Here is a 23,892-nt window from a genome sequence, read left to right as displayed (position 1 = left end):
CAGCATTGTCTATGCTTTTAGAAGTTCACCATGAAATAGCCATCTGACTAAAGGCTTTTTAACCTACTGCCAGAAGAGTGCCTCGGACCTTTCATCATCAAGCAAAACTGGCTTAACTTGACCCCATATCATTTAGCCAGGGTCACACATATATGATAGTGATTCCCAGTTGCCGTCACCAATTTTTTGAAACCTTTTTTTTCCCATAGATGTTCCTTTAGTGTGAAATAATTTGAAAATGTAACGTGTGTGGGCTCAACCTGCAACGAGGTAGACCTGTATCAACCTGAGAACTAACTGACACTGACTGTGGTTGGTTGTGTTTTGCTGCGAGCCAATGCTTGTGGTTCAGAGGTTTGATTGACAACAGGTGTGTCTGGATGTGCCAGAATCATTAAAGGGGCACTCACTCTTCTAGGGTTCTCTGCATGCTGGCTGGTTCTGCTCCGGATGCTGAGGTCTAAAGGCAGAGTGGGCCTTCCTGCTGAAGGCTGAAGTGTGTTGCCAGCTTAGTTCATGATTTTGGTTCAGAGACGATGTGTAAAGCTGTCAACTGACTGTGAGGAAGCAAGCAACCTGTGAAACAGCGGGCCTTCAGCCTCGGAGAAGCCTCACTTTGAGCTCTGCACTGCAATAACATGACGCTGCCATAATGAATGCAGACAGGATGTGCAGTGTGATGGGTTCAATAACACAAATGATGTGCATACTTACCATAGAAATACAGTATATGAGCTGAGAGATCTGTACGTAAGTGTGGATGTGCATACAGAAAAACCTGTTTTTGTCATTTAAGTGCACTAGCTGGCCTCTGAACAAAAGGTTTCATATTATATTATGTGCATTACTTGACAGGCCTTAAAAAGCAAAAGCAGCACAATCTGGTTGTCATTCCACTCATGACCAGCAGACAGCAGCGTAATCCCTCTCTTGTGGCTTTGCAGCATCTAAAAAAAGAGATCAAACCTGTAAATGAGGATTCTTATCAGGGAACTAACTTCTCGGCATGACAGTAGTATTAGGTGAGGTCTGGTCAGTGTTGCATGAAGCGAGTTTAGCAGTTAGTGCTAAGTTTTGATCTGATCAAACCGGTTTTCTCTCACACCTCAACAGGATATTCATCTTCAAATAGATCTCTGAATAATCCTCTTCACCCTTCCTCCATTCCTCTCGTTTTCCCTCCCATGCCCTTCCTCACCCCATCATCATCTATAACCACCACCACCTGTACCCCCAGCGCCCCACCCTCCTCTCCGTCCAATCCCACAGCAGACAGGAACTATAAAACAGCGAGCAGAATTTCACTCAGCCTGTGAACAGTGGGAGCCAAAACACCCACTGAGCGTCCTCACCGTTCAAACCTTGAATTTATTGGGAGCTTGCAGCCTCTTTCATGTTTTACCACCATTTCACGAAATGCCACGACGCTAATTTTCAGCGAGGTTTAAGGGAGGAAACTTCTTCCATTCTAGGAGATATTAGACAGTTGTGTGAACAGTTGCAGCAAGGTCAGACTTGCTATTCAACCGATTAAACAATACTATGCAATACTTAATGAAGGCTCTATTCCAGACACAGATAAAGAGAGCAGTGTGTTGTTGAGCTGTCATAGGTTTGAATCTCTTCTTTTCACTTGCTGTCTCCAAACTCTCTGCAATAACACTAATCCAAGAATAAACCAAACTTCTGTCAGATGATAAGATGACATGTCAGTTTATGCTGCAATCAAGAGTGAGTGAAAACACGTAAACAGTGAAGACGTTTTATTGGTTCAGCCCGGCACCACGTCTGAACGAAGAACAGCCTGTGTTGAGGACATGAATAATTCAGTTTATCCCAAAACATTTTCAACAGGTCTAAACTCTTGAGAGCAGGGGTCTGAAGTGGACACGACTGCATATATTGTACATCCTGCAGGCTACGTGTAATGTATGACTGAGGCTCTGAAACGCTAACTAGCAGGACCAGCCCGCTGTGCAAGTGAGATATCTGCAACGACAGAAACACTGAGCCTAATAACATCCGCTATTGTCCTGCTGCTTGGTAAAGAAGGGCTGCACTCCCCCTCAGTGTGTGTGTGTGTGTGTGTGTGTGTGAGAGAGAGGGACATCATCTGAGGTAGTGTCACTCTTGGGTACGGTATGTCAGCCTCCCTCCTCCCACATATGTTCAGTTCTGTAAACACACGCATATGTAAACGCACACTTACGAGTTGTTTTCAGACAGCTTCTTTTATTCTTTTGCTGTCCATAAAAAAACAACAACAAATCTGTTCTTTTTAAATAACTATAATCTTCCAAAACAACATTAAAATTGATTTGTGAGAATGATATTTTTTTTTCTTTCAAGTCTTTCAAATTATGCTAGCTGTCTTCCATGTGTTGCGGAAGTTTTTTTTTCGCGGGCTGTAACTGTCTCCACATGCCTGGAGGAGGGACATGGGGAATAAATAAAGCTTTTGTCAAAGGCCTGCTGGCCCAGTTTCTCCTCTTCTTCCTCTCCTCAGTGTCCCTTCATCAGGCAGCAGAGTAGATTGACATCTTCACTCGGGTTTTATCCACTTGGACACCAGTGTGTATGTATGTGTGTGTGTGTGTATAAGTGAATGAATGTACAGGATGTTAGCTTATAGTTCAAGTGTAATTTTTCCCAAGTGTGTGTGTACACGAGTCTCTCTCTCTGAGCGTCAGATCATCAGAGTTCGTCCCGCGAGGCTCGAGCTGCAGGAGGCGGCGACTCTCCAGAGACGCTGTTCTGCGCCACGGTGCGGATGCTGCCCTGCTGGGCCGTCTTGCGGGGGTGCTGCCGGTCCCAGTCTGTGGCCACGGCCTCGTCGTCCCAGATGGTGGAGGTCTCCGTGTCGCTGATGTAGCCCGGCTCTCCGGTGTAGTGGGTGGGATAGATGAGCAGCGGCTCCGTGGAGAAGGCCTTCAGGTCCCGCGGCTCAAAGTGAGACATGAACGCAGTGCTGAGGAGGATCAGGGACACAAGGCGGGAGAGGGAAAGAGGGACGAAGAAGTGATTAGTGATATATATATATATATATCCCAGAGCCCAAAGTGATGTCTTGTGCTGTCCATGTTGACATCTAGAAATGCGATGCCAGTACTTTGTTATGTCTCTGACGGCTTTGTACCAAAGTGAAGAGAAAGGAAGGACTATTATGACCATTTTGCTACACTGACTCATATCTTTTTAACTGTCCATACTCAATGTACCGGATTTGAATTTCGCCACAGACAGCAGATTTACAGGACATCATATAGAGGAACAGGATACCCTCCTTTCTGCAGCACAATTTAGTCATGACAGGAATGTTTTTTTTATCTCTTGGTACACAATCACATGCTTCATATCAACAGTGGAAGAAGGTGGAAGAATTCAGTCTTTAGAGCCAGTTGAAACTTCTTTAGAACAGTGCTTCATATGTTGTATGTTGAAAGGTAACTAGGGTCTATAAGCTGTCAGATAAATGTAGTAGAATGAACACCACATTATTTCCCCATTCTATTTCAATGGAGAGTTAATCTGCTGTTCGTTTCAGTCATTTTTCGAGCATAAAAAACACTCAATAATGATGTATTTAATCCTAGCATTTCAAAATCCTCTTCACGTCATCCTATTGTGTCAAACTAAAAACAACACAAAGCTCTACTATCAGCCTGTCATCGCCAGCCTGCAGCTGGGCCAGAGGGAGGAATAAAGGATGTTTGGCCGTCCAATCGCCTGTTTAAAGCCCGTCTGCACTCCATGAGGTCAGGGAAACCCAGACACCTTTATTACACTACAAGCAAACGCAATGAGGCCTTCTTCACTGGGCTTACTGTCTTGTAATTCTCTGCCCTTTAGAGCACAAACTGTCTCAGCATACGGCCTTCCTCTCCCTAAAAACAACACATGTGACATAATCTCCTTAATTTAAACAGAACACAAAATCCCCTGCTGTTCATTTGTGTAACAAACACATTTTACATATTTTCCCAGCATTTCTGTCCATATTTCTAATTTCTTTCACTTTTGAACAAACTCACCTTCTCTCACTGTTTACCTAGTAATCTACACACTGCACACTGGACACACATCTCCATGTATTTATATAGTAACACACACACACACACACACACACACACACACACGCACACACACAGTGTCCATCTCTACCCCACCCCCATGCTCAAACCTCTATCAATGGGAATCCTGTCCCCTTTTCCAACCAGCAGGAAGAGCCGCTGACCCACATTCCTCAGAGAGAGAGAGAGAGAGAGGGAGAGGAGGAAGGGGGAGGAGAGGTGGGTGACACAGGGAGGGAGAAGGTGTGTAAAGAAAGTAAAGGTCTGTTGAGGGGAGTGAGGGAATGTTAAAAGAAATAAAAAATAAAGAAACAGAAATGAAGAATGAGAAGAGAGCCAAGAAAGACAGAGGGGCTGATTTAAAAGGATGAGAAGATAAAGTAAAAGGGAAGGAGATGAGGCGGAGGTGGAACGGGGCATGGCAGGAATCCCCGAGCAGAAAAGAAAGAGAAAAGCAGGCATTGTGTGTGCGCTGTGCAAAGCCAAGGTACCCACTGAACCCCAAGAACAATCCATGCCCTGTGTGTGAGGGAGCACAGAAGAAGAAGAAGAAGAAGAAGTGGGGGTGGTGCTGGAAAGAAAAAGGGACATAATCAAGGAAGGAGGGAAAGAAAAAGGACATAACTGTTCCCTGTCTACCACTGTCTTCCGGTTGTTGGCTACCACACGAGATCTACAAAACTACACCACTGTCTAAAAAGTCGCCAACAAGCACGCATGTTTGTGTCTATGTATAGTTAATTACCATACAGTAGGTCCTTCACTATTTCTGCGCTGGTTTATTGCCCTCGAGTCTGTTTTGGGGCACGCACTGGATCCAAGCACGCCTGACTGTGTTCTATAAATAAAGCTTTTACTTTTGCATCTTCGTCTTTATTCTGAAAGTGGATTACCTGATATAGAGTGCGCACCTGCGCTCATCTATTTGTGGTCCTCAGTAAATATTTGTCTCTTCATAAACCAGAATGCTAAAAAGGTAGTTTGTGAACATTTGTGATCTTCTCGTAGCTTTGAGGTTTTTTTTTGCATTACATGCCTCAAATACAACTTCATGCCTTTGTATAGCATGCACACGTTGTTCCTGTTGCGTAAAGTGAAGCACTGTAATTTAAAAATCACAGAAAAAAAAACCCGAAGTAAAGACTGACTTTGGGTGTTTGTTGAACATGACGGGCAGGAACTCGTCGACAGGCAGCATCCTTGTGAAGGGTTTGGCAGCCAGCAGCTTCCTGGCTCCTTGCTGCGACAGCGCGTAGCCAAGCGTCCAGTAGGAGTAGTCGGCCTTGACCAGGTTGTTCACACCGTCCACGGACTGCTCCGGCTGCTGCACCTGCATGCGCTTACGCCCCACGTAGCTGGAGCGGAGACAGAAAGCAAACCTTTAGTTTTAAAACAGTCATTAAGAAAAATGAATGAATTACCGCCACAAGGTGCAGCCAAAGGGATACTTGTCTACCCGTTATTTCCACGCTCCTACAACCTCATGGTTATATGCCTCCGCAAACCAGTCAAGTTTGTGCATCATATCCATGTCTGTCCAGAATACCATCACTTCATAATGTTATCCTTATCCATAACTTATGTGTTTTGCCTGTGTTTCCTTGTGCATCACCTTCCCCGTGTTCTCTGTTTGTCTCTCTGTGTTTGTTTTGTCTGTGTTTGCTGGCATGGCCGTGGTCTTCCTTGCTCATTTCCCCGGCTCTGCTCATCGCATTCACCTGTTTGCAATCAGCTAATCAAGCACACCTGCCTCTTATGAGTTCACATATGCTGTATATCTACTCCCGCTTTGCAACCACTAGTCACCAGATTGTGGATTGGTGTGCACAACGCCAGGCCAAACTCAGTATCGGTGCTTCCCAGTGTTTTCTTTTGTTCTGACCTTTTTTTTTTTTTCTTCCTGTGCCTCAGAAAAACCTGGCTAAGAGATACGCCAACTTCCCACGCTGTCTTCCTTATCTGCCCACGCCAGCTTCATCACTGTCTCTGTGTCCTGCGCTTGGGTTCTACTCCTGTTCTTAGCAATAATTAGCACAGCCATTCTTAAATTATGGCCAAAAATGAGTTGTGTGAGGTCACGGTGACCTTTGAACACCAAATTCTATTCAGTTCATCCTTAAGTGGACGCGTGTGCTATATGTAATGAAATTCCCTCCAGGCGTTCCTTAGATATATAACCCGAAAACACAATGCCTGCGGCCACAGCTGTCATCGACGTGGAGGCATAAACACTCCGAGCGTGTGTGTGTGTGTGGATGGGTGTGTGTTTTCTTACATGAGGTCCCAGTCCAGCTGGGTTTTGTCTATGTCATCGACGATGGCCTGGAGCCGTCGTTTGAACCTGGGTTCAAACCGCACGTCGTCCTCCAAAAGAAGAACCCTCTTGAGGCCGCGCTCCAACACCTGAGGGGAAGAAAACACAAACACTTGAAATGAAAGAATAACAGCTGGGGTTTTTGCCAGCTGTCCAGATTGTCCCTTTTTTCTTTACATTATTCCTGCTGATGATTGTGCTGTGTTATTTATCTTATCTATAATATGCATTGCAAAATTACAACAAGGAATACAAACTAGAAGTGGGGAGACACACTCTATTGAACTACACAACCCTTATTCCCCATATTAGTGAATTGCTCTCACCTGTGTCCATATGGAGTGATGGCTGAGGAAGCAACCGATCTCCCCTCTGGTCAGTACTCGGCCTGAGTAGGGGTCCTTGTAGCCCGGCATCATCTCTATTCCTAGAGCCTGTAGCTGGGACGTATTGAGAGCCCTGAGAGAGATGGAGAAGGGAAATGTAGGAGCAGTAGTGGGAAAAGAAAGGTATTCACATATGCAGCTGAGTCTGTCATCAGTGAAAACAGCTTCACTGCAAAACACAACAAAGTCAAACTCAACAAGTTGCAGCAAGTAATACATTTTGTCAGACAAACAACGTCTGGAAGAAGGATTAGGACATTCTCAACGGTGGATTAAAGTAAGCGCCGAGGAGGGAAAGTAAGTCGAGGCTTTTGCTACAAACATCAAAGCTTCGTTTAGACAGGAGGTCTGGATATAGATGTCAGAAAGAAGCAGCGACAGACGGGAGAGACGGGACATTGTCTTAGCTGACGTTCAGGGAGCACAGTTAAAGGAGGTCGCATGTTTCAGGTGGAAAAACCGTTCGCCTTCAGCTCAGTTCATCGTGTGCATGCGGGGCTGTGTGACCTACTTTCCGTCAACCGCGTCCATCAGCGTGACATGTAGACCCAGCGAAGACATCGTTTTCAACATCCTGGTTCTTCTGTCCAGCCGACGCTTCAGGTTGACCAGATAAATCTAGACATTTTAACAGAAATAAAAGGGACAGTCATTGAAGAGAAAACATTTTAATTAGCTCTGAAACCTCGTTCTGTAAGTATATTCCGAAGCATAATGAAACAGAAGTTATGGGTCAGAGAGGTTATGTGGTGAAGGAAAAGGCAAAGAGAGAAGAAAAACTTGGAGACACGACGAAAGGCTACAAAAACAGGAAGTGGGAGTTGCTGATTAACAGTAAATATACAGAGAGACAGAAGTCGGAGAGCCCCCGTTCTTCCAGGCAGAGCTCGTAACTCACCTTATCGAAGCCCACGGTGTCCTGCGGGGATGGCAGAGAGGACAGGTGCCCAGAGGGCTCGATGTCGTGGTCAACTGTTGACAGAGCGAGGACGGAGGGAGAAAGGTTAAGACAGCAAAAACAGGATTAGAAAATAACCAAACTTCCTCTGGATTCTGGCGGTTTATTTAATTTGCTCTATTTCAAATCTGAGCAGTGAGGGAGGCCAAAAGGAGGGAGAAAGTGTGGGGGGGGGGGGGGGGGGGGGGGGGGGTGGGAGGGAGTAGAATAAACAGAGAGAGGGAGGAGGAGAGGGAGAGACGGTACGGAGGAGAGAGGGACGAGGAGAGGGTTTAGAGCAAAGGGATGAGGGGTTGACAGGTTGTTATCACGGCGGGTCACGGAGGTCAAGAAGGAGAAGAAACAAACCTGGGAGGTGAAGTAATCAAGGCGTGATGGATAGTAAAGCCACAACAGCTGGAAAGTGTTTGTGTGTTTGTGTGTGTGAACTCACTTAAAGCCTCCGTGATGGTGTGTATGAAACTCTCGCTCTCTTCTTCCACACTCTGCTGCGCTTTAAGAGGGACGGGCAGGAGGCCGTAATGTTCTCTGTTACACACGTACATCTGCACACCTGGAACACAAACACACACGGTAAATAAAACCTGTTGGCCCAAATATTTCAAACAAACAAACAGAAATTAGATCCCCCTCAGGTCCTCATACCTCGTCCCACATGCACTAGTGTCACACTAATGTCTGCACGCTACACAAAAGCAAATAAATACTCCCACAGCAAAAATAAACTGACGGGAGGAGGCTCCTTTAAGTGTTGTTGTTAAAGCATAAAGCTTATCCAGTAAATGAAGGAGGAATATGGTTACATAGACTGTATGGACAATGTTCAACACAGTGGGAAACAAAGTATTGGATGCTTTGTGAGGGATGAAATACAATGTGTTGCCCTCTGGAGACACCAAGATGTAGACTACACACATTTAGAGATGAACTATATCAGTGTGTCTGTCCATCAAAACAGTCCCCTCTTTTTAAAGCATGTGTTGCAGTAAGAGGTTTCAATTATTGAGTATATTGCATTTATTAAATTGTAAGAAATATGTATTGCTCCATTCCTTCATTTGATTGTGTTTCAATTGATGAAAAATTGCATTTATTACAATGGAATTATTTCCAAAGATTCCTACTTTTTACATTTCAGTTTAGTTAGTTTTAGCATAGTATGGTTTCAAATATGTTTGTTTAAAGCCTGCGTAAGTGTTACTGAGAAGTAAAATTATTCACAAGTGACATAATAGCGAACGCTAAAGTGTAGTGCAACAGAAACAAAAGAAGAGGCGCTTCATAACGTCACAGTACGGACTTTAGCCACCATGAGCTATCGGTAATATCAGGACAAGCCAGGCTAAAGAATTGAGCAAGTCTGTGGGCGTTTTATTGCTCATGAATCTGACATTTTATTTGGAAGAAGAATGCATTCAAAAGTGAAATATTCTTATTTTAATGCTGTATATTTAAATGATGTGCTATTATGCATTGTTGTAAGTCGGCTCTTTGTTTGCATATCTGTTTATGTTTATGTGAATGCTTTAATATGTTTGCTTTTCAGTTTGTAGGGGAATGCCACACACTCTTGTCTTCTACGTAATGGAACTCTTAATGGCTCGGTTTGTTCCCTCTGGAGGATTACTCACGACAAACACACAAATCTACAAACACTGGTATTGTTGCACAATCGAGACAAACACATGGATCCATTTTTCTCTGCATTCACTCATCTGCTCGAATCTGACACATGTGCGTAAAAACAGTAAAAAAAAAGCCCCAGTTTGCAATAGACTACCGATAAATCAAAGAAGTCACAGACAGTCCTCAATGTAGCAGCCCTGCTACAAATGTGGTAGTTTGTTGCGAGTTGAGTTTTTCAAAACGGACCTGCTTGACGAGCCGAGAAAGCAAACACCATGATGTCATCAAATGCCCAGCTGTAGTCCGAGTGAGGAGGGTAGAAGGTCAGGCCCCTGCTGGATTCACGACGCAGGTCTATTAAGAAGGTGCTGTGCACCATGGGAACAGCGTAACAGCCGAGCCGCTTCCACTCCCGGATGGGCTGGTAGTCTGGGGTTCGCTTGTAGTAACCCTGACAGAGAGGAGGGGGGAGATGAAGAGCACCGAGGTTCAGGGGGATGAATCTAGCCGAGCGGATGGACAGGCGTAGGAGTTAAAGTCTAAAACTGTACCTGTGGGGTGATGCCGCACCAGAAGTTGGAGTAGAGCGAGCGAGACTCTAACATGGGAGCAGCCAGGGTCAGGTTTTCAGCCATCAGCAGGTTCAGCACGCGGGGGTTGGTCAACAGGTTGTCACTGTCGACAAACTGAAGAGGGGGAGAGGGGCCGAGTGTACAAGTCACTCGTCATATCGTGTAAAAGCTGAAGCTAAATTGGAGAGACTTGTGGTTTATCTTTAACAAATCATCAGCGGTTTCATTCATGATTCACAATCACTGTGACTGTTTTTATTGGTATTTTATTTATTGCTTATTTCATTAAGTTGCTGAATTGCTTTTGTCTTTTCAGTTTGTTTCATTGTCCACACTTGTCCCGTCATATTTTTTTGCTCGTCAGTCATCTGTGAAGTACTTTGAACTGCACTAACCTGTATGAAACGTGCCGTACAAATAAAGATTGATTTTTACCGGACACTTTGTGTTACTATTACTTCACCAATGCTGTTTGCTGACGCAGCTCCCCGAACCGTACCAACCTCCTCCTTATGTGCTACACTTTTGGTGTTTGTTGGACTAAAACTATGTGTCGATGACAACTCTCCCGGCAGAATCTTTGTTGCTGCTCGAATTGCTCAAGAGCTCCCTCACAGAGCAGGGCCTTTTCTACGAAATTAAACCGTATAAGCTTTTGCTATATAAATAGTATCGAAGTCGTACTAGTATGTAGTCGGCCCATCGTTCCCTGGCAGCTTTTAGCGCCGCCTGTCTCAGCTTCATCACATGGTTGAACCTTGAAGGAGGCCAGTGCTTCGGCCCCCACTCATCCGTGTAGGACCTGATATAAAAGATACAAGGGAGGTAATGGGTCGTCACCATTTCATTATGTGAGGAAAAAATAGATGTTAATGAATGATTGCTCACTTGGGCTCCTCCATGGGTCTCCACTCCACGTAGTGGTAGACGCTCTGGGCTCCCTTCAGCCATTCTCTCAGCATAGCAGTGGTGTTGTCCCCATTATGGTCCGTCGCTGCCCTGAAACACCAACGGAGACAACACGGGGCGTCACGCGAATGAAGCACACTCTTGAAACTAGCGCATCTGCTAAATGGCATGTCAGGACCGTTTCTGGGAATGAGACCGTTTGGAAAAACGAGAAGCTGAGTCAAACATGAAGCAGAATTCTGAGTCATGACATTCAGACGGCATGTTACAGTAGGAGACGTCCAGGCTTCCAAATTTATCCAATTACTCTCTTGATGTCACAACAGGCAGCCTCAGTGTTTCAACGCTTCCTCACTGCCTAATTAACTGCTGCTGGAGTCTGAGGAGCCACAGTGCTGACAGACGTCGGCTCTGAGGCACTCTGGGTAAAAAAATAGCGAAGGCAGGTATACGGCCACGACGACGTCCATCAAATTAACTCGCCCTGAGGTTTGTATTTTTTACTTAATCTGAATGCGAATATTGATGCACTGTGTCTCAACAACTCTACACAGAAATAATGGACAGACAGAATAGCAGTATGTAAGCAAATGATGTCAGTGTGAAAGTTGCTGCTGCTGCTTATTTGTCACTCGTGCGGTTTGCACTCTACGGAGCTGTTTCGTAACCGAAAGATTTCCACTCCAGCTCTCAAAGCGGACTCACAGAAGACACTGCGACTACTGTAGGTGTGAGTGTGTACATATAAATCTCTGCAAGAGAAATTAAAACAGCAACTGTACCACTGTGCAGTTCCCTATCACTATATGAGCTTCAGAAAAACAAACAGCGCCCGGCTTTGCATTTAAATTGCCCTTTAAAAAGGAAAGGCTGAAGTTTGTACTTGAATGTGTGCGCACACACACACACACACACACACACACACACACACACACACACACACACACACACAGTGAGATGGAGTTTTCCACTGCTTGCTGTAATATATCACACCCAATTTTAGACTGGCTGGACAGAGATAGAAACGCACACACTTGCAGTATGATAACAGTGTTGACTCTACATTTACGCACAATTTGCATTTCAGAAACACCTGTTTTCACACGGACATGCACACAGATGATTATACCACTGGAAAAAACGAAAAACTACACACATGGAAAAATCACACATAGACATGCACAGTCTTGCTTTGCATACGTGGATTAGTCGGAGAAGAGGCAGAGCCCTCTCGGGTTTGGAATTTCAATAATCTTCAGTCAGACAGATAAATGTCATCACACATAACCAGCAGCTGTGGAGGAGCGGTGAGCCTGAAGGAGACACAGCAGTTAATAATTTGAATAGCATATGTGTGTGTGCGAGTGTGCGTGCCTACACTTGCCGATGTGGGACAAAACATAAGGATGTTCATTTTTGTGTCCTGGGAATGTTGTTTTTACAGCAGTGTGGATGGTGATTTATCGGTTGCAGAAGTGGTAGTTTACCATTTTAAATGTATGTAATAATGGGGGAAGCTGCCGCTTGATGATCGGCTTTTGTTTTTTGTTTTTTTTGTCAGCGTAGGCTAAAGAAACACTGGAACACCTGACTTGCAGGTAATGAGTACATGTGCACACACATTAAACTTGTTTTTTCAACCGCTAAACTGCACATCATTGGGCAAAATAAATGTGTTTCTACACGCCATCTTCCAATGACAGAGTCAGCTCCAGGCAGAGATTTAACAGGAGGGAAATACATACATACATACATATATATCTATATATATATAGATATATATATGTACAGTATATATAACAATGAGGAGGGAGAAGGGGTGTAAAAGAGCATAAATCACTTTATTTTACTGCTAAAACTAAAATGTTATCGCCAATAAAGATCGTTTTTGGTGAATTTCTCAAAGAGCTCATTAAAATCCCTCTAAAATGAATGACCGTGCCTCATTTTGCGCTTCCCATAACGTCTATGGAGTCCTCCTCTCCTCAATTTCCTTTCATTTTAGATACGCTTGTCTTTCTTCCTCTACCTTCAGGCGAGATAACCCACCGCAGATGAACTGTACTGTGCTGTGCTGTGACCTCGGTGCCAAATACTTCAGCTGTGTGAAGCCAATGCCTGTGAAACGACAGGACCATGAATATTTGATCAAACTGTGGGGATACATCCGCATCCAGCAACATACCCTGGATGTCTGACACTATTCAAATGGATATTTGAGGTGGTTATCTTATGCATCTCTGCACAAAGACACAATATGTGCTCCCTCCTCACCCCTCCATACCTCTAGAGCTCTCTCTTTCTCTTCTCCCGCTGCGTCTCCTCTTGCCTGTTTTGAAGTTCACAGTAAATTGCAGCCTCATTAATCCGCCGCCTGCAGCATTGAGGTTGGGCATCCTCTCCCCTTTTTCTGTCTTTACGACCATCATCTGGACACCACATGTCTCCCCAGAGCTCACCTTCACGCCCCGCCACTCCCTCCGTCGCTTCATCGAGGTCCATTTAAGCTGATTTTGATACTAAAGCTATTTGGTTTGTTTACTGCAGCAATCCTGCAGTTAAACGTTCTAATGTGTTGGTCATATCTGCATCTCCATCCCCTACAGTAATGTGATCATCAAGCCACTTCATCACTCTCTCTGGCTCTCTCTCCCTCACACTTTTTTTTTTCGGGTTATCCGCTGCAGGAGTGTGTCAGGTAACAGGGAAAGTGTCCCACATCTGGCCTTAAACACAGAGGCTTGTCTCAGACACTGGCCCTTTTAGGTAAACACAGGTCTGAACTGATCTGGCAGGCCAGTGTCAGCTGACTGTTGATTAAATAAACAATCTAATATCGTTGCCAATAATGACTGGGTGCTGCATGTAATTAAGAAGCAAGAAAGCCTCTTTCAGACCAGAGCGTAGATGCCTTTAAAACATAATAACTCTGCCAGTGTGTGTGTGTGTGTGTGTGTGTGTGTGTCTGACGCTGATGTGGCTGCAGGCCTCTTGATGACCTTGCAGGGCACTGAGGAAAGAGGAGGGGTTGGTTGGTTGGACGGCTGGAGAAATGGAGGTGAAAGGGAAATTCCTCATGACTCTCAGGGTCAACAACATGTAGCCAGGACCGGTGGGCTTGCACTGAAGTGTAATATTCAGTATTCATATTCAACTCTGGGAAAATATATTCATCATGGTCAGATATAAAGGGAAGCCAGTGTTCACTGTTGGTAGGAGACAGAATGAGAGGAGCCGCCAGCGCTGCATCGCAAGTCACTACCCTGACCCACAGTCTCCCATAAGGTGTAGTATGGGAAACAGAGACAGGACTCCCAGATGGGAGTCATTCATTACAAAACAAAAGCTTTTCAGTCGGCACATAGGCAAAAAAAATTGCGTTTTTGTGTATGCAGCTATGCAGCCATTTGGTATGATGGGGGAAAAGGTGTCTGAAGGTATGAGATCAGGTTAACACTGATGCATTGTGATCTCATGGGATGGCATATTTGTTTTTAAATTGTAATATCTCCAATCTACCTTCTTTACCTGCAGTTCTGGGCCTTTTTTTTGGCAAACTCTCTGGTTAGAAGCTCAGTCATCGTAAGAGCAAGCCTCTTCTAGTTAACTTCCATTCGCTCTGGAATATTAGCTGGCTGCCAAGTCTTTTTCTTTTTACCAAAACCCTAAATATTGGTTCCAAAATACGTTGAGCTTGTTGCTCTTTTTTCCCCTCCACGTCAATGAGTATTTAACTGTTTTAATGAAACAAATGGACACAAGCTAACTATTTACACTCTAAACACCGAAAAGAAAATCAGTCATGCAGTCGAGGTGATGAAGGAACAGAGAGTTGTTGGGAAAGAGAGAGGAAATGAGGGGGGGGGGGGGGGGGGGGGGGTAGTGAGCACAGTGGTTAAGCAGTGACATTGATGACACACACACAGACGGATGGATGCTGCTAAAATTATATTTCCTCTATGAAAACATGGGCACCAGACTTTCTCATGAATACCCTCTGTTCATGAGAACATTGCTCTGAACACTTTCCCTCACTGATGAACAGTTTCATCCTCCCGCTCGTTCTCTTCACTTCTCCAATATTTCTCGTTCCCCATCCAGGCCTCTCCCTCTCCAGATGAGAGTGCTCGTACCAAGATGCCATTGTGTTTAAAGTGTTCGCCAATTCTATTATCGCTGTGCTGCCAAGCTCTGACAATAATGCTGGAAGTGAGCTGGTGCACATGGGGCATCTGAGCAAGAATTCACTATAGTCTCTAGCCAGGCAGGCACAGACATTTTCACTCCAGGAGGGAGAGACAGAGAGAGACAGAGAGAGAGAGAGAGAGAGAGAGAGACAGAGAGAGAGAGGGCTCTATATAAAAAAGGCTCAGGAATTTGAAAGTCAATTATCTTTGTTTACTGAAACTTGATTGAACAGATATGTCGGGTCGACAGAGAAAACTTTCCCACGAATACCTTCTTGCTACAGGGCCGAGAGGATTGGGCTGCACTGTTGGCAGGTACACCGTCATCAGCTGCACCTCCTCAGCTCTACAGAGAGATTTGCGGCTCAGTGAAAGGCTGGCAAAGATTAGGCTCTGAAGTCACTGTGTTTGGAAAATGGACATTGGGCCACTTAGTAATTCCTACTATTAACACCATCATTATGTGTGAAATGTCTGTATTTCCACTGATACCCTGCAGCTTTAGTAATAAAAGACACTCTCGAGTTAGACTGAATGCCCATTTCAAAGTGATCACCAACCACATTATGTGCTTTATGTCTTTTTCACACCAGAACAGTAAGAACACATCAATGAGCCACACTGCATTCCCCACAGACCACCAAATATGTATTAATCCACTGGAGGGGGGGGGGGGGGGGGGGGGGGGGGGGCTGTAAAATAGAGGAGAATTTTAACTTTATACCTTATTTCATTGTAGTTGTTTACTTCATTAAAAAAAGCAAGTGAAGTGTCACTGTCCAAAGCAACACAAACATGTTTGATAAGGATGGAACTCCAGATGTTGCATTACCTGAGAAAAGCGACGGCTGACTTTCTCACAGCTGGGAGCCGCTGCCAGATGTGCTCCGACTACTTAATCTGAAGACATCTGAGACTCAAATTAAACTAGTCGTGTCTGTAAATGAGCGCTTGGCTTTGATGTCAAATGTTCTGTAAAATGTTCCAGATATGGGTGGCTTTCTAAGTTTGTATATTACATTACAGTCATTTAGCAGACGCTTTTATCCAAAGCGACTTACAATTCAGAGTCTATCACATTTCTACACCGTAGGCACAGCTACGGGAGCAATTTTGGGGTTAAGTGTCTTGCTCAAGGACACATCGACATGCGACTAGCGGAGCCGGAGCCGGGGTTCGAACCGCCAACCCTCTGATTGAAAGACGGCCCTGCTATCCACTTAGCCACAATCGCCCCATATGGTGTGTGCAACGTCAGGTTTTTTTAAAAAGCAAACTGTGCTCCAGTCCAGAAAGAAGATACCAGCATCTCCCTCTGCTCCAGTGAGTTTCTTTCATTACCAGCTGCTTATCTGGAGAATATCACCTTTATTGGAGATTATACCAAATACCTGAGCAGATGTTAAAAGACATTTTTAGTTTCCCATGGTTTGGATGTGGCTGCAAAATACGACTCCTCAGATGACACTGATTGGGAGGTCAGAGATGATTGCGGCCTGTTACTCCACATATGGAGGATCTGGCTCGCCGTGGGCCTTGTGAGGTAACTGGGAAAGTGAATGGAAAACAGGGGCCGAGCCAGAGGAGCAGAGCAGAAACACACACCCATCATGTGTGTTATAGCATTTAAACACACACACACAGCCACATGTGAAAATAGACATGGATGCTCGCACATTTGCACCCACACGATGAAGATAATCAAACGCACTCATCATACTACAGAGTGCCAGTACTGTGATCTAATCTGTAGTGACACACACCAAAAGCATATGCTGCTAATCACAAACTCCCATTTTAACACACGATAGCCCGTCCCATTTTCTGATAATTTATTCCATACACTCGGATAAACTGCTCTCCTAAAATGGCCAAGTCCCTGCATGATAATCTGTGCTTCACTGGTGCGTTCCCACAGAGGAATGGAGCCTGAGGTAACACACCTGGCACGGGGAAACGCCTACGGCCACGATCCAACGCCACAAACCTCATAACCTTTTAAGCTTGTGTGATTATTTCCATTTTTTTTCCAGTTCTAATATACGTCAGTCAGAGGAACTGAAAATACAATATAAACAATACACAATATATTTGCTCATTAAATAAACAACACTAAGCCAAACAGACCTCCGGGCACCTCTTGCATGCTCAAGCTTCCCATGCATATTTATGTTTTTAATAGACAAATCATAGACCGATGTGTATTTTCTATAGTTACATAATATTACAGACAACCTGTTCCTTATGATTGCAAATATCTGATGTTTTTGATTAATTACAAAATAATTGCTCACATTGGAGATATTGATGACTTGTTAGAAGTGATCTTATTATGCACACACCTTATTAGTTGCACCTGTGTCGTCCAGTGCCACGCTGACCGTCGTTTTAACGTGCCCCGAAGAAGACTGAGTTGAAAAGCGTATTTGCTCTATTTGAGGTTTTTTCATTTTTTTGCAAAGCCGTGTGCCTTGGTATTTTTTGGTTAGGACTTATTGAGCACAAAGCTAAGTATAAGTCAAATCTCTGTCTTTTTGGTCTCGTTCTCCATATTATTGAGGACATTTAAACCTGCAACAAGCTCAACTAACTCTCTTTTAAAACTTTACACACATTTGTTTATCCTCCAAATTTCGCACATTTTTCATGCTTGACCCACAACAAAATGATGCATCTTCAACTATTGAACAGAAATTGTTGAATTATATCTATTAGAGATTATTAATAGGTAAAAAAACATTAAAAAAGGTAAAATGACATTGTGTTTCAGTCCCAGCAGTTTAACCAGAGGGACACCGAGGCCAAGCGAACACACACTTAAGTGTCCCATTAGGGTACGGGCATGTCCTGCTTCAAAACCCTCTTAAAAAGTCAAATTTGACACTAGCTGAAAGAAGAACAGGTCGCTGTAAAGCTCAACACTGCCGTCAGCATAAACTATACAGTCGAGAAGAGCTTTACTCAGCATTCAAGTCCGAAGTTTCACGGTCCATTTATTGCTGTGGAACTCAGTGCACTTGTCAAAGATAACTTAAATATTGTTCGTGCCATATCACATGGGGACAAATCATTTCTATCAAACGCTTGAGTGACTCTGGATGATACGGAGTATCCAATAATCTCACATCAATCTCCTCATGACATGATAGTAGATACAGGATACTGTTACATATAGCTTCCCTCAGAGTCTGACAGGAGCTACAGCATACACAGTATTCAGGGCACATCTGTCACTGAGGCTTTCAGCCTGTATGTATTTGGGCAACTGTGGAAAATTCTTTACTTATAGAGTCACATCGTACCTTTGGGTGCATCAGGATTTATAGTGGTTGTACCAGCGGTTGTATAATTATATCGTTGGTTGTTAAAGGTTAACAAGTGGAAAATTCATACCACAAATCCCCATCCCTGCATTGTCTATCATTACAAAGTACAATGATAGTCATAAATATGGAATAAGTGGTCGTATGATGAATTAGTAAATAAATAAACATGACATTATGAAAGCGAGAAAGCCAGTCATGCGGGGAAGGCCGATGATGTCAGCGCTCAGACATCCTCTTTATGGATCAGTCCACAAATCAGCGCAGCACCTGGGAAAGCACTTCCCCACGATGAACACAGCCGGCAGGCAGCAGGCAGCAGGCGGCAGGCGGCCAACAGCCAGCCAGCCGTGCGAGGAACAAAACAACAATAGGCCTAAAACCTTAAGGCAAACACAAAGTTCACACCTTACGAAATCCTCTTATGATTTACTTTGAAGCGGCTTACTAAAAATAGTAACTCTAGTAAAAAAAAAAAAAACTGTTAGTTGGCAAAAGATAAAAGCTGTTGAATTCTTAACTCCACCTCTCACTCATTGGGAGCCCAGTTAGCTCTGGGATGCTATGAGGAACTATGTAGCCTCGGTTGCATATCGTCCATCCTTCTATCCCCTTCTCAATATTTTCATGTCACTCTCCAATGTTATGCGTTAAAGGCATTTGGTTAGCTTAGCTTAGCACAAAAGCTGGAGTCTCCACTGGCTGTCTGGCCACCAAAACCCCCTGTAAAACCACACCATGGCAGTTTTACACTTTTGTACAAGACACAAAAAACAAGCTGATAATTAGTGAACTTTAGCGGTGCTAGTAGGGAGATAGCTAGCCAGGCTAGCAGACCGTTTCCAGTATTTAGCTAACCTGCTGCTGGCTTTAGCTTCTTACACTCTGGACAACTTAAACTTAACCTTTATTTTAACCGTCACATACGTTCAAGAGTTAAGGAGCAGTGGGCTGTTGTAAACGTCCCGGGGATCAACTTGGGGTTCAGAGTCTCGCTCAAGGACACTCCTGAATGCGGACAAGGATCCTTGCGGAGCCAATTATCGAACCGCCAACCTTGTAATTAAAGGACGGCCCGCTCGAAACCCTGAGGCACAGTCGCCCCCAGAGTTTCTTCAGCTTTCACTGGCCAGATTATTAACCTCTCTTGCGATCAACATGAATACTCTTTTAGTGCTGTCCTGACGGGACAGACGAAACAGCAACACAAAGAGTGCTGGTGGTCAAGCTACTGTGGGAATGTGGATTAGCCAACCTGCTAAATGCCCTCTGGGTAATTTCCTAACATTGTTGACCACCTTCTCTCGGCCCCCCTCTTTCTCTAATGCCCCGCATTCTTTCATTCTTTAACAGCAGTGTGTGAGTCTTACTCGCCGCTCTGCCACCTCTCTGTCAGACCTGCAACCACTTGCAGAAGGAAGACTTGTAAAGGCAAATTTTACTGACCAAACAACTGTCAGCGTGACTCAGGGGCTGAAGCCACAGGGCGTGATGATGACCTGGGTGATCATAGCAGATGATCATGTGAACAGGTCCAAACTGGAAGCTTTGGTCCTCCAAACAGCTTCAGACCAGCTAAAGCCTGTCTAGATATTTGGAAACATGCATGATTTTGTCATCTAACCAGGTTGTTAAGCTGTTTAAGACTCTTTATAGCTGCAGTTAACTTTAAAAACCATTGAATCAGCTGTGTCAAGTGATTCGTTGTTTTTCTTCGGGCGCGGTGGAATCTTGCAAATCCCGCATTTCTTATTGCAAATCTTGTATGAAAATGGTAATACCAGACGGCTGTGAAACTACGAATTAAGTTCAAAACTCTGTATTATGATAGTACTGCAATGCAATTACAAGCTTTTCTGCCATGAAGCAAGAAAAAATTGAACTGTAGAGTAAATTGTCCCGGATCAATGTTTTGAATCCGGTTTGTCCCTCCGTAGTGTGAACTGCATTTTCCCCAAGACCAGAGAGGGAAATGTATTTAACTTTCCTAACCGCAGAACGTTCTGCAACTGTTCATCCCCATAAACTTTCCTAAAGTTTAAACTATAATGCATGCACAGTCACACAGATGCAGCACAACCAAAACACAACATTTCCCTGCTCCCATTGGAGCAGAATCTAGAGGTTGAAGAGGGAGCTGTGGTCCTGCTGCAGCTGCTGCTACACTTTAAGTGTCTCTCCTCTTTTATCTCCCCCCTGATTATTATGTTTAATCATCTACATCCTTCTTCTCTACTCCTCCTTGCTCTGTCTCCCTTGGATTGCATGTTTGGAATGAGTAGTGGGAAGGAATAACAATCCTCTGTTCGGCTCAGGCCTGAAGCTCCAGAGAGGAACAAGTGGGAGGAACATTGTGTCCCCGCACAAAAAAACCGGGGCTTCACAGCCTCTCACTGTAGCTTCCCCAGAACTCTAATCTGTCCGCCATCTATCGAGACAAGCTGTTGATCGGTGTGTCGAGTACAAACGCAAAGCTCTTGGCTCCAGTCCAGCTGGAGACCCTCGTCTGACATCGTCGCCCTCACTCTATTTTCCTCTACTGAAGCATCAAAAAAATGTCATAAAAATGACAGGTTTTCAATAGTCGGAATGTTAAATCATCTTGAAGTAAAATGTCACTGGATTTGCTTTTGTCCTTTACTACTTCTCTTCTCTTTTGAAACTGTAGTTGTCCTGATGTCATAATGTCACTCACTTACTGCTCCTTCACACACTGTGAAAAGCTATAATGTGGATTTAATTTTTAGTGAGAGTTGAATCACAATTTGGCATTTATTGGGTGGTTTGGCTTACATGTAGGGCAGTAATGATGATGACAAAAAGAAGCAAAGAGGCGCAGAGCTGCGTGAGCGAGTGTGGAGTACTTTTCTTTACCGATTTAGCCACAAAAAGCCAATCAAGTTTTTCATACTGAGAAAAATCCTCATTCTAACATAACTTGAGATGTTTTGAATATCCCAATTGCCCGTCTTTTTCTTCAAATGTATCTCTCCCACAGAAACAAATCAGCACCACATACTACAGCGACACTGTTCGGTGGTTTTTATTTTCATTTGATCCATTTAACGGCTTCTTGGACGACCCTCATGCTGCAAACACAGTTTTCTCAATGTGCTAAATAGGCTCCTATGTGTTCACTAATAATCTTACTGGATTTGAAGCACAGTGCATTATAAACTCTTCTACAAACATCAGAACACTTTATGTCGGGCCACAGTAGTGGAAAGATTAGGCTCTGCTGTGGCTGTTGAATATAAATGAAATAAACAGCCCCGTGTCACAGGCTGATGACTTATATGTGTCCTTATTCTCTGACGCCAGGGACAGTTTGCTGTTACGACCAACACACTTGGACTTATCTGCTTCAAATAGACAGTCGTTTTTTGTTTATGCACTGACTGCAGGGCGGAGAGATGCCACTCATAACTGATGGGGGGCCCTTCCTCTGGAAGTTAAACTGCTCACAAAGCCATGTTAGCTCAGTCATCAGCTCCAGAGAGACGGGCCCCTTCCTCTCTCTCTGTATTGAGTTTCTCCAGCCTGCAATTATGTGTGTGTTTTGGTGAGGGTCTCTCTGAATTAGGAACAGACAGTCTCTCTGCCAACAAAAGTGAGGCATTCAGCAAAGGAAAGGGTGGAAAACGAAGCACAAGAATGCCAGCCGGAGTGCAACAGGGTCATTAGGGGGGGGGGGGGCATTGCAAACGTCCACCACCAGAGCTGACTGTTATGTCTTCAACCTCACATTCTTCACATCTGCTGCACTTTGATGATAAACCTGCCTCCATTCCAAATCTCTCAGATTGTGTGTGACTTTCTATCAGATCTGCCTGCATAACCCTCATCCAGACCACATTTTACGCATGACTTCCCAAAACTCTCACGCACGCACGCACACGCACCCCTCCCCAATCCTGCTGTCTCCAACTCAATGTCTCCTTTCATCCCCTCACCTGCAGGGTGCCCCTTTGATAACTTTATATGATCTCAGTCTGCTCCTATGAGACCAAACAGGACCCTACCTGGTGAGAGGCCCCCCAATTCATACCTGGTAGCCCTGCTGTTTTAAAGCCCCGTTTCCGCAGGTTTGCGCTGAATCAGACGAGAGAGGGGGGGGGGGGGGGGCGTGATTAAGGGTTAAGCCTAACCCAACATGCACAGCAGCCCTTTCATCTTCTCCCACAGCGTGCAATTTGGAAGCTGGCAGGCACGCGAGGTAAGTGCATCGTAAAACGCAGCAACAGGTCTGCGAACCGATACTGGCGATCTGTTGTTATAATTAACTCGGACACACGCTGCGTCCCCACTGAGCCCAACTCCACTGCAGAATATGTCCTCTGAAAGCACTTGCATTTGAAACTATGGAACAAGTATGGGTATAACTCTTAACGAACAGTTGCAGAAATCTTTGCACAACATTAGTTGGACAAAAAACAACAACAGTTATCTCCATCCCACACAGATAGCCTCTACTGCATCCCAGTTTGTGTCTCTCACCAGATCGCTATGCGCTCCTTCGGGTACTCCAGCCTCTCGATGCAGCCCAGGTAATGTGGCAGGCTGTGCGCTGCGTTACGAGCCACAATGGCGATCATAACTTTTGGCTTCAGCAGGGAGGACTCGGGCTTCATCTGCTCCTGCACCAGCGTCTCCAGCTCGGACACCACAGCGGCCAGCAGCGCCCACAGCACACCGACTCCTAGGGCCCCGACCGCCCGCATCTTCGCTTACAGGATTCCGCCGCGAGTCGCCCGACCTGGACCTGGACCTGGAGTCCTGAGGCTGAGCGAGAGGGTGGAGAGAGTGCGCGAGGCAGGGGGAGCGAGCGAGAGAGTCGCGGTGGGAGGGGGAGAGAGAGAGAGAGAGGAAGGGAGGTGAAGCTGGGGGATAGGCTGGGTGGAGGGTTAAACCCTCCTACACCCGCACACATGGCTGCTGCTGCAGCTCTGGAGGCTCTTCCCCCTTTTAATGAAAAATAGTGCAAAGATAATAAAAACAAAATGTCTCATGGACACACAAACCACTAAGTATTCAGGTTCTGTGCTGGATGGTGAACGGAGCTTTCCGTCAGTGCTTTCATTCAATATTTGTCAACAAAATGTGAAGGACACCGTGTTCTAAACTCATCATCACCCATGATGCCTGATGTCTGCAGCCTGTTAGTTATGCTTCTCCTTAATTATCCTACTTCCTGCATGCGTCTGTCCTTTTCCATGCCTTCGCCCCTTGACATCATCGTGGATGCTGCAGAGCAATGACATCAACCTTCTGCCAGACTGCTGCACCTTTTAACGTCTTTAAAAAAAACAAAAAACTTAATCTTAAATGTATCTATGAGCAAAACAGCAGTAGTTACAGTAAGTTACAGCAACAAAAGTATATTTTTAATTGCATTAAGGGGTTTAATTTGACTTCCTCCCTATTTATCATCTATAAGCAGTAAATGTATACAAACACATTGCAACATAGTTATAATATAAAGTATGCATGTATTGTATTTTAAGTATACAAAGTTTTGGAGATGCATGGTTTTCACAGGACAGTGAC

At 44.6% G+C, this 23,892-nt stretch overlaps 1 protein-coding gene across 1 annotated transcript; it reads right to left on the bottom strand.

The window, feature by feature from the left end:
- Positions 1 to 1,762: 1,762 nt before the first annotated feature.
- colgalt2b (collagen beta(1-O)galactosyltransferase 2b) lies at positions 1,763 to 23,143 on the bottom strand. Its single transcript, XM_076088574.1, has 12 exons — positions 22,843 to 23,143; positions 10,815 to 10,925; positions 10,611 to 10,728; positions 9,906 to 10,040; positions 9,601 to 9,805; positions 8,162 to 8,281; positions 7,669 to 7,742; positions 7,282 to 7,388; positions 6,711 to 6,843; positions 6,346 to 6,473; positions 5,219 to 5,425; positions 1,763 to 2,968 (listed from the first exon to the last, which is right to left on the bottom strand). The coding sequence occupies exons 1-12, from the start codon at positions 23,064 to 23,066 to the stop codon at positions 2,695 to 2,697; spliced, it is 1,836 nt and encodes a 611-aa protein (XP_075944689.1). The 5' UTR covers positions 23,067 to 23,143; the 3' UTR covers positions 1,763 to 2,694.
- Positions 23,144 to 23,892: the final 749 nt, after the last annotated feature.

The sequence above is a fragment of the Anarhichas minor genome, unplaced genomic scaffold (genome assembly GCF_050575085.1).
Source record: "Anarhichas minor isolate MPS153535 unplaced genomic scaffold, ASM5057508v1 ptg000010l, whole genome shotgun sequence".
Taxonomy (NCBI): domain Eukaryota; kingdom Metazoa; phylum Chordata; class Actinopteri; order Perciformes; family Anarhichadidae; genus Anarhichas; species Anarhichas minor.
The sequence above is the reverse complement of the archived record's forward strand: the minus strand, read 5'-3'. Positions and strand labels throughout refer to the sequence as shown.

Bases quoted from the DNA above. Each gene is read 5' to 3' on its own strand.
- colgalt2b (XM_076088574.1), bottom strand. From the start codon at position 23,066: ATGCGGGCGGTCGGGGCCCTAGGAGTCGGTGTGCTGTGGGCGCTGCTG. The intron at 6,474-6,710 runs GTGAGAGCAATT...TCTTCCCCTCAG, and splicing joins ATCACTCCATATGGACACAG to GTGTTGGAGCGCGGCCTCAA. The intron at 5,426-6,345 runs GTAAGAAAACAC...TCTCCGCTCCAG, and splicing joins CAGCTGGACTGGGACCTCAT to CTACGTGGGGCGTAAGCGCA.